Below are 11,417 nucleotides of genomic sequence, written 5' to 3' on the forward strand. Positions count from 1 at the left end.
TCTACTTCTTTTGATTTTTTTGGTTGCTGGAGCCTCGATTCTGACATTTTCTCTTAGTTCCCTTTGATTTCGGTTTAGGCTTTATCATTGCAGAGACGGACCTTCTTGGTATAATGTTTACCTCCTCCCTCTTATCTTGATTACGAGCTTTCTCCTCAATCTTTAGATGTGTTATCAGACTCTTCAAGGAGAATTTATTGGTCTTGGCCTTAGGATATTTTTAAAATCCTTCCACAAGAGGGCAACTTGTCAATCATAACAACAATTTGAAGTTGCTCATCAAGAGGCATGCCTTCACTTATTATCTCATGGGCTATTTTTTGAAGTTCATGGGATTGGACCTCTACAAATTTTCCGTTCATCATTTGGAACTTCAGGTAATGGCTTACTACATATTTTTTTGAATCGGCCTCCTCGGTATCGTATTTTTTTTGTAGGATGTCCCAAAATTCTTTTGCTATCTTCATTGTATTGCAATTTTCATAGAGATCATCAGTTAACCTGTTTAAAATAAAGTTTCTGTAGATAAAATCATTTTCTTCCAAAAACAACTGCTTCTTTGATTTGTTCTTTGGTAGGATCTTCTTTTGGGACAACTAGCTTTTTGTTTGCAGGCATGAACAACCTTCTTGACGGTGAGGAAGAACAACATCTTCTGCTTCCATCGTTTGAAGTGCACCCCTTCGAAATGGAAAGGACAGTTGAGATCGGAGGACATGAAGTCGATATGTGTTGACAGCGCCATCATAAACTATGGCAGATGGAAATCGTCTTAAAATTGTTGGCAATGGCTCCCCCGACGGACATAATAGGACGTAAAATGGATGGCTCGAACGTGGCAGACGACCACGTAAAGTGCGGACGACAACACTAATTACGAACGTCCAAACGAACGGATGAAGAATTTGTTTAAATAAAAAAATAATAAAAAAATAAAAAATGTAAAAATTATTATTTTTAATAAAAATAATTCCACATGCATCGCCCGACTGGACAAACAATGGCAACAACATGTGTGGGATGCCACAATGAACATATTTGCCTATCTCCTCACCCCTCTAAAATATAGGTACCCCTCAGGGCCCAATCTCACAAGCAAAGGTGGGGTATATGAGGAAGCTATAATGATAAATAACCAATGTGGGATTTCCTTTTTTCTATTTTTCATTTTAAATAAGTTTTCACTAACAGTACACCAAACTCTTCATTTGTTTAAAAGAAAAATTAACTTTTTATGCACATCAATTAAAGCTTTTCAATTTATACATATAAATTACAAAAGGTTCTATTATTAACATTTCTTATTATTTATAAAATTGGAATTAAAATCTTATAACATGGATTTTACTTATTATTTATTTTCAAAGGAGAAGAAAAATTTAGAGGTTCTCAAGTACATGTGCCTGGAAGTCTATCCATCATCATTTTGTAATTTGTTTTATCGTGTTATGTTGTACTTGTATTGTATATTCTTCTTCGCAAGGTTTTGTTGTAAATGTTTAAGATCAATATTCTTATTTAAAATGTTAGTACTTAACTAAAATAAAATAAAGCTAAAAGCTGATCCTTGTATAAAAAAAAAATGGTAGAATGATAAACTACAAAAACTAATATAATACATAAAGTTAAAAGGAAAATTAGAGCAAATATTAATTTATACTCTTAAATTTTGGGTTGTATCGATTTAAATCGAAAATATCAATTTGAATTCTAAACTATAAGTGTATCAATTTACATCTTCTTCCAAATTTCGTTCGACCAATATCGTGTAAAACTTGTTACTCGAGTCAATTAAACTCCTCGCAAGACAATCAATCATTTAAACCCTTCATTACATTTACCTTTGAAAACCATCTGTGCATTAATTCACACACTTGTTGACTTCTTCAAATACCAGTTTTACAAAATGAACGATTAGAGTAAATGCATGAATGATTCTTAAAAGAATTATGATTAAGAGTTCAAATTGATTCATCTATGAACGGTTAAGATTTATTTGATATAATTATAAGTTTCATACGAGGTTTTTTTTTTCAAATGAAATGTAATAGAGGAGATAAATTGATAGTTTAGGATTTAATTTGATACAATTATTAGTTTTAGGGTTTAAATTGTTACAACTTTTAAAATTTAGTATAAATTGTTTCCAAAAAATAAAAGAAGATGATCCAAGAATTTGATCTTGTATTTTAATATTTATACTAAGCTTCGTAGTAGTGATTCTAGAGTCGATAATTAAATTAAAATTGTTCTAAGAAAGTTAAATTAAAGTGTCACTAAAAAATAATTAAATTAAAATATAGGAAAATGGAATAGATAGCCAATTTTAAAGTTTGATTTTAGAAAATGTCAAATTACACGTCCTGTGCTAGTTGTGTATTATATTCCAAAAATGTCCACAAAATAAAATTCTTCACCCAGATGCGGTGACCCACCGTTTCATCTTCAAGTTTAGAAAATTGGATAATTATAATATGTAGTATTTTTAGGGATAATAACTAAATATATAGCAACATTTTAAAAAAATTGTAAATGTAGTAACATGTATCAGTAAAACTTCTATCGTTGATAGACTCTTATCAGTGATCTGGTCTATCATTGATATTATCTCTATTTTATCATGTTTGTACTTTTTTTTATATTATGTTATATCTACTTATATTTTGGACTTGATTGCTATATTTACCATCATCCCTAGAAAATACTTTGATTCTTTTTTTTTGAGATTTGAAAATTGCCATTCCTCACTAGCTTTTAATTTCAAGGCTTTTCACATATTGAGAAAAAATGCAAAATCTCCAATTAATTCATAAATACATATGCATGAAGAAATTGTAAGATATGAGATAAAAGAGAGAAAAAAAAATCATAAATTCATATATATGGATTTCATTTTGTATCTAATAAAAATATCATTTTATGCCCAACTCTTCATTTGTTTCAAGGAAAAATTAATTTTTTATGCACACTAATTACAAAAGGTTCTATTATTAACCTTTCTTATTTTTCTTTATAAAATTGTAGTTAGGGAATTTTCAAAAATAGAAAAATAAGAAAATCTATTTGCACAAAATAACAAAATTTTAATCTTCTTTGATAGAGGTTGATTGAGGTTGATAGAAGTCTATCGATGTCTATTAGTATTTTTTTTGCTATTTCTGTAAATAGTTTGACATTTTTTTTCTATTCGTGAAAATTTATCTTTTTATAATATGGATTCTGTTTTTTTTAAAGGAAAAAAAACACAAAAAACAAAAGGTTCTCAAATCTCAATTATATGTGCTCAAAAGTCTATGCATAATCATTTTGTAATTTGTTTTTATTGTGTTATGTTGTGTATTCTTCTTCTCAAAGTTTTGTTGTAGATGTTTAAAATCAGTGTTCTTATTTAAAATGATCTGATCCTAATTGTTCATGTGGAGACATGCGAGTGGGGTATTTTATACAAAAAGTTTGTATAAAATCAGATTGTGAAATGAATAGTCTCTCTATACAACACCATTACTAGAAGAGACTTACATTTCACTCGGATGACCATAGGTGACTTGACCTTAATCCTGAATGAGTTGTGAACTCCTATGAGCGCAATTCTGATTTGTATGGGTGAGAGTGGCCTTGTTAGCCGACTCAACAAGCCTACCATTTTGGGGACTTATCCGAGAAGGAAGTTGGGAACACAACTACACAAGATGAAATTGACTCCTTTCCCGACCTTAGGGAAAGTAGACAAATTACTCCGTTAATAGATAATTCCGAGTCTTAAACATTGAGGCCGCAACCTCTCATTGGCCTAAGATGTGTTAGTTTATAGTTGGACTATAAATTATTTGTTCAGTAGAGGGATCAGTGGTATTTTAGGAGTTAGATGTAACTATAGCGGTAAAACCGTATTTTGACCCAACTATAGTTATAAGCAATTTATGAAGGATCGACTTACTGTTGATTGGTTATATCCATTGACACAGAAATAAATCTACAATGCGAAGAGTGCAGTTATTGGTCTTTAGTGGAGTGGCCGGTAGTTAATGAAAATTGATTAATATAATTAAATAGTTTAATTAATTAATCTAATATCATTGGAGCGTCTAATTTGTAGGTCCACAAGGTCTCCTTGTTAGCTCACTAAAGGATATATAAGAGAAATAGCTTGAATCGTTCAAATCAATTGCATATTAATGAGATTAATATAATATGGTTAATTATAGATGTTATCTATAATTAAGAGAGAAAAAAAATATTTGAATAAGATTAAAATATTAAAGAGATGTATACATATAAATATGTGATAATATATTTTGATTAATTCTATATTAAATATGATTTAATATAGTAGTTTAATCGATTAACTAGTGGTTAATTAATTAACTTTTGAGAAGTAGAGATAAATAAACATGTGATATTTATTTATTTATTAAATATTATATATATTAAATTGGATTTAATATATATGGTTATTTAATTATTGGACTAATTAATTAAATAAAAGTTATTTAATTAAATTAGAACTAGAGTAGGAATAGGAATGACTAGGAGAAGGGGGTCACCCTTCCTCTTTATAAATAGGTCTTCATGGCCCATGTTTATGACACAATTGAATATTCCTGAATTCTAGTCTCCTGTTACTTTTCTCAAAATCTCTCTTCTTTTCTCTACTACTTCTTCTTCCTCTTCCAAGTCTTGGAGACCACACATCTAAGTTTTGGGATCTTAGAGAATAACAAGGTTTCACTTATGGTGGTGTCCTGTTAGGAAATTGATTCTTGTTAATACTCTGGTTAATTAGTCGGCCGGCACAACATCTAAACGAAGACTGAGTTCTTTATTAAACGATAGCGTCAAACAGAACTAAACGATCGTTTATAATTGCCCCTCGAGCGTTTACCAAATTCTAATCGATCGTTTATAAGTTCTACACGATCGCTTACAAAATACTTCTGCGACCGCTTACAAACTCCTATACGATCGCTTTGATTCTATTACACGATGATAAACAAAGTATGCGATAGACAACACACAATGATAAGAACTACACTTGGTTGCTCGGGTCTCCCACTCTCGAGAGCAGTCCTTTCCCACTTTAGAAATGCAAATCATCCCCCCCCCCTTTCTGTTTCTTCCTTCTTTTAAACGATCAACTTCTGAACAAAATTTCAGTTGCGGTTCTCAACCTCCCTAATGGACTCAATCGCTGATGTCGACGCCTTTTCCAACCTTTTACTCCGCCTTCTTTGAGTAAGGTGCCTATCATTACCTCCCCCCTCCACCTTTACCTTTTCCTCAAGGTAAAATTCAGGAAACTAATTTTGGAAGTCATCAAGCACTTCCCATGTCACCTCATGTTCTGACAAACCTTTCCACTTTACCAACACTTCACGTCCCTGCTACGACAACACCGACCTAGAGCTCAAAATAACTTCTGGTTCCGGCAACCAAGTGTGATTTTCATTGACCAAGGGATCCACAGACGACTCCCTCCGGGGTTGGCCAACCAATTTTTTTAGCTGTGAGACATGAAACACGGGATGTATAGACACCGTTGATGGAAGGTTCAATTTGTAGGCCACCGCAACCACTCTGTCGACCACCTGATATGGTCCATAGTACTTGGGAGATAATTTTACAAACTTCTTTTGTCGAACTAAAATTTGATGATAAGGCTGTAATTTCAACCACACCCAATCACCAATCTGAAATTCAACATCACGATGCTTCTTGTCAGCAAACTTCTTCATTTTATCTTGAGTCTCCCGCAGATGACCCTTGAGCACACACAATGCCTCATCTCTGTCTCTCATCTATTGTTCCAAAGTTGCATAGGCAGTACAATCATCCCCATAGTAAACCAACACTGGAGGTTGTCTTCCATAAACAATCTGAAAAGGCGAGAAACCAATAGAAACGTTATATGTTGTGTTATACCAATACTCTGCCCAATGCAACCTATTAATCCATTCTCTTGGCCACTTTCTACATAAACACCGGAGATACATCTCTACATTGCAATTCACCACCTCTGTCTGACCATCCGACTGCGGATGATAGGCTGTGCTGCGGTGAAGCTTAGTACCGTCAATCAGAATAACTCCTGCCAAAAGTTACTCACAAACACCTTGTCCTGATTCGACACAATTTCCTTTGGCACGTCGTGAAGTTTAACTATTTCTTTGTATCAGCTATAATGCTAGCATTAAAAAGGTGCTTCAATGGCAGAAAATGAGCATATTTACTCAATCGATCCACGACTACTAAGATCACCTCATATCCCCTCACCTTTGGTAAGCCTTCAATAAAGTCCATTGAAATGTCTGCCCACACAACATCGGGAATAGGCAATGGCATCAACAATCCGGCTGGTGATAATGCCAATGACTTATTCTTCTGGCAGACGATGCATTCCTCCACATATCTCTTAACAACTGTTTTCATACCTTCCCAATACAACTCCCCAGTTATTCTCTTGTATGTTCTCAAGAATCCGAAATGACCACCAAACACTGAATCATGATACATATGCAAAATGGTAGAAATCAATGAAGAGGAGCTAGAGAGTACTAACCGCCCTTTATACTTCAGCACACCCTACTGTATAGAAAAATCATGCACCCCATCCTCTTGCTTCAGTACACGCTCTTTAATTCCCTGTAACTGATCATCGAGCTCAACTTCCTTCTGAATTACAGCTATATCAATCAAAGTAGGGACTAATATTTGATGAGCCAACTGAGCTCGATCTCTACCCTAGACAAGGCATCCGCCGCACCATTTTCCAATCCTGGTCGGTATATCACTTCAAAGTCATAGCCAAGTAACTTAGCTACCCACTTCTGATACTGTGGCTATATCGTTCTATTCCAACAGAAATTTCAGAGCTTTCTGATTGGTCTTGATAACAAATCGCTGTCCTAATAAATAAGGACGCCACCGCTACACGGCCATGACAACTGCCAACAATTCCCCCTCATACACCGACTTCACACGATCCCACAAGGACAGAGTGTGGCTGTAAAAAGCGATTGGCCATTTCTGTTGCACCAACACCGTGCCTATGCCATATCTGGATGCGTCGGTCTCCACCTCAAATGGTCTACTAAAATCAGGAAGTGCCAACATTGGTAATGTCATCATGGTTGTTTTGAGCTTCTCAAAAGCAAACTGAGCATCCTCTGTCCACCGGAACGTTTCGCCCTTCAATATTTGCGTCAAAGCTGCTTCTATACTGCCATAATTTTGTACAAATCTTCGATAGTAACTAGATAAGCCCAAGAATCCCCGCACCTTCTTCATTCTTTTAGGTACTGGTCATTCCAACACTGCCTTACCTTCTCCGGATCAACCTCCACTCCTTGTTGAGAAATAATATGCCCCAAATACTCCACCCTGTCTCTTGAAAAATAACAATTCTTCTAATTAATGTAAAGCTCGTTTTCCCTTAAGACTGCTATTACTACTTCTAAATGCTGCAAGTGTTCTTCAAGGTTTCGACTATACACCAATATATCATCAAAGAAGACTAACACAAAGTGGCGCAAATACAGTTTGAATATATGGTTCATCAACGCTTGAAAAGTAGAAGGTGCATTAGTTAAACCGAAAGGCATTACCAGAAATTCAGTGTCCCTCATGTGTCTGGGAGGCTGTCTTTTCTACATCCCTCGGATTCATTCAAATTTGATGATATCCGGACTTCAGGTCCAGCTTTGAAAAGTAGGCAGCTCCATGTAACTCATTGGAAATATCTTCTATCACAGGGATTGGAAATTTATCTGGGATAGTAGTAGTGTTAAGGGCGCAATAATCTACACAAAACCTCCATCCTCCATCCTTCTTTTTAACTAATAGAACAAGACTTGAATATGGACTGGTACTTGGTCAAATGATACCTGAGTCCAGCATTTCTTTCACCAGTTTCTCCATCTCGGTCGAACATTTATGGGATTGATTCCTTTTTTCAGGTGAATGTGATGCTCAATATTCCGACGAGGAGGTAACTCTCCAGGCCATTCAGAAATTAGTTGAGCAAATTTGACAAAGGTTCCAGTACTAATTCAACTGCTCTATTTCCCCCTTGCTCATCAGATATCTCGTCTCCATTCAACAGTCTGCATTCAACCAAAAATCCTTGGTGTTTTGTCTCCCACATTTTTACCATACATTTTAGACTAATCCTCACCTTCGTTAGACTTGGATCCCCCTGCAAAGTTATCTTCCGACCCTCATGAGTAAATGTCATTGTGAGACTTCGCCAATCAACATCTATTTTTCCCAAGGAATGTAACCACTGCATTCCCAAAATCACATCCACGCTTCCCAACTCCAATGGCAAAAATCTATCGCACATATTCCAATTGCCCAACTTCATTTCCACATTTTTACAGACCCCTTTTCCACGCATCACAATGCCTGATCCCAGAACAACTCTGTAATTGGTCATTTCCATTACATCCAACTGTAGATGATTCACCAGACCTTCTGTTATGAAGTTGTATGTAGCACCACAATCTATCAGCACCACGAAAGATTCTCCCTTGATGATCCCTTTAATCTTCATCGTCCATGGATTAGTTAATCCCATGATCGAATTCAAAGACAACTCCGCAATTGGCGAAAGTTCTTTGCTCAACGTTAACATATTCAGCTCTAATGTCTCTTTTGCAACTTCATCGTCTTCACACAATTTCCACTCTTCTCTAGATGCTTGAACTACCAATAACCTCAATTCTCTCAATTCCCGCCCTTTGCACCGATGGCTAACAGTGTACTTCTCATCGCACTGGAAATAGAGTCGTTTTTCTCTCTTCGACTGAAATTCTGCATCGGTTAATCTCCTTGCTGGAGTGTCTTTTCGATTATCGTTATTTGTTGCTCCTCGTAAGGTAATAGTCCTCATCGAAAAGAACTCTCCAATTTTTCCTCCTTCCTTCAGTCCATCCCCACCTACTGGTTTACTCACATTATCACTGTTGAATTTCGAAGAGTTCGAGTTTTGGAACTTACCTCCGTATGATCGTGCTCGTCCCGCCTCGACCCGCACATTTTCTCTATCTTCAACTTGTTGGGCCAACGACATTATTTGCGCCAATCCAGTAGGATCCCAGCATTCAACCTCTGCCTTTATCCATGGTGCTAATCCATTCATGAACGTCTCCTCTAACACTTCATTCGACAAATGAGGCAACAACGCTACTAGCTTATTGAACAAATTGTGATATGCCTCCATAGTTGTTTCTTGTTTTATAGTCAAGAATCTTCCACAAATGGATCCCTCCCTTAAGGATCAAAACTGAACTAACATTCTTTTCTTCAAATCTTCTTAGTCTTTAAACAGTTCTCTGCCCTCTTTTGATCGGTACCAGTATAGTGTAGCACCGTCGAAGCTTACAACTGCCACAGTTGATGACAAGCAGAAATGCGTGTCATTATAGGCCTTTTATTTATAATTATGAGGGCTGTTAAGTAGAATATGCGGCGATTATGTTAGGAATTCATGAGAAAACGAGTTTGCGTCAATCGACAGTAAGAATCTTGGCTAACCCACTATTATGTGTTATTATGCGTTCAATTGTCTATCTTTGTAGCTAACGCAGGAAGCAGATGCATACATGGAAGTCGAGCTATCGCAAAGACGACCTCATGTGAGGAATCTCTCCATCGTAGAAGCGAACGCATACGTTCAACGCATGGAAGTTGCGGCCATCGACTATATATGTCCATTGCATAGAAGCTGCGGTCATCAAGCGAATGCGGTCATCACATAGAAGTTGCGGTCATCAAGCAAATGCGGTCATCGCAGAGAGATTGCGGCTACATAATGATAACTATAATTGTAACAACCCAAATTTGTACGCATACACTACAGGAAATTAAATGTCAAATGTTAAGCAAGACGAAATTTTATTTAAGGGGGTGGTAAATGTAATACCCTAACTCTAATTTAGAAAGCAGGAAAACAAATAAAATATATAATTAAGAATGAAAAATATATAAATTTAATAGAAAAATCGGGTGAAAATTTAGAATTGGAAAAAAACAAGAAATTTATTAATTATCCAAAAATAATGAATAAGAGACAGAATCAGAGAGGATTAATTAGAAGTTGGACGCTAGCTAATTCAGGAGACAAAGGGCAGTAGATAACTTTTTGTTTGGGCACTACTCATTGGAAGAATTAGAGGTGAATTAATTGCCCATATACTCTTAAAATTTGAAAGAGTTAAAAGGGGAAGTGGAATCCACAAGCAGTGAAGGCAACCCATGCGTAAAAACTAGCGAAATTGGAGAGAGCGAGAACGAGAGTGGAGAGAGCGAGATTAGAGAGAGCGAGAGTGGAGAGAGGAGATTCTCAGCGAGACAGTGGGAGAGAGCAGGAGCCGTGAGAGCGAGAGCGAGAGTCATGAGAGCCAAACCAGCGAGAAAGCTGGAGAGAGCGAGATTCTGAGAACAGAAAGGGCGAGATTTAGACAGAAGTGTGGATTATGCGTTGAATTTGGCCATGATCTTATATATTATACATGGAGAACCCTAAAATGGAATACAAACAAAGGTTGATGACGTAAGGGAAAACGTAGCCAAAATTAGGTGTCTTATTTAGAGAAATTCTTAAACCTAAGTAATTTTAAAGAAGCCATTTGTAGGATGAGTTGTCACACAGAGAAGAGCTGGAAACGGCTATAAATAGGAGGCTTTAGGCTAAAAGTTAAACGGATTCTCAAACAAAACTCAGTAGTAAAAATCGTGTAAAAAGGGTGAAGTAATTCTGTTAGTTTGAAGGAGGAAACGCGAGGGAAGTGCTGTCCAAATTTCCTTCTGGTTTAAGAGGGAAAGCTCTACTGATTAAACCATAAGGAATAATAAGGAATAACTAGGATCGCAGTCAAGGTAAGTAGTTTATCTCACCAGGGCATGAATGTGTTGCACCTTCTTAGACCCAATTCCTATGTGCAAAGATATGATAGGGAACTAACAGGGTATGTATCGGGTGCACCCTCTAGTCCAATCTTTCCGTTTAATTAATGTTGATGTTGGATGCATTCTTGGCCCTAAACTGACTGCAATAACCCCTAATCTCACCCAGAGGGTCTAGTTTCGGCCTAATCCTCATCTTCCTATCAAGGCAGAGAAATTTTACTTCGAAAGCATAAACTGACCAACCACATGTATATATTAGTTTTCCGCAGGTCCAATTATATCGTTTTCAGCGAAACGTTGCATGTGATTGTGCATTTTGGTCACTATCCTATGTGAGACTAACTTACTGGGTAATATTATCACTACTCATCCTATTTTTTTACAAAAATCTTGTAGGTAACGGACAACAGCGTAAGGTGGCAGAACTGGACGTCGCTCAAATGCCAAACGCAATAACTGCACTATTGATACGGCATATGCAATTTTTAGTATCACTACGCTAATGTTTATGG

General features: G+C 36.2%; 1 protein-coding gene across 1 annotated transcript; it reads right to left on the reverse strand.

Moving 5' to 3' along the window:
- Positions 1-5,381: 5,381 nt before the first annotated feature.
- On the reverse strand, positions 5,382-5,795 carry LOC120070102. The gene has a single exon (XM_039021957.1). It carries the CDS (start codon positions 5,793-5,795, stop codon positions 5,382-5,384), a length of 414 nt encoding a protein of 137 aa, XP_038877885.1.
- Positions 5,796-11,417: the final 5,622 nt, after the last annotated feature.

The sequence above is a fragment of the Benincasa hispida genome, unplaced genomic scaffold, assembly GCF_009727055.1.
Source record: "Benincasa hispida cultivar B227 unplaced genomic scaffold, ASM972705v1 Contig916, whole genome shotgun sequence".
Classification (NCBI taxonomy): Eukaryota; Viridiplantae; Streptophyta; class Magnoliopsida; order Cucurbitales; family Cucurbitaceae; genus Benincasa; species Benincasa hispida.

What these genes read in the sequence shown, in the direction of transcription:
- LOC120070102 (XM_039021957.1), bottom strand. Translation starts at nt 5,795, where the DNA reads ATGAGAGACAGAGATGAGGCATTGTGTGTGCTCAAGGGTCATCTGCGG.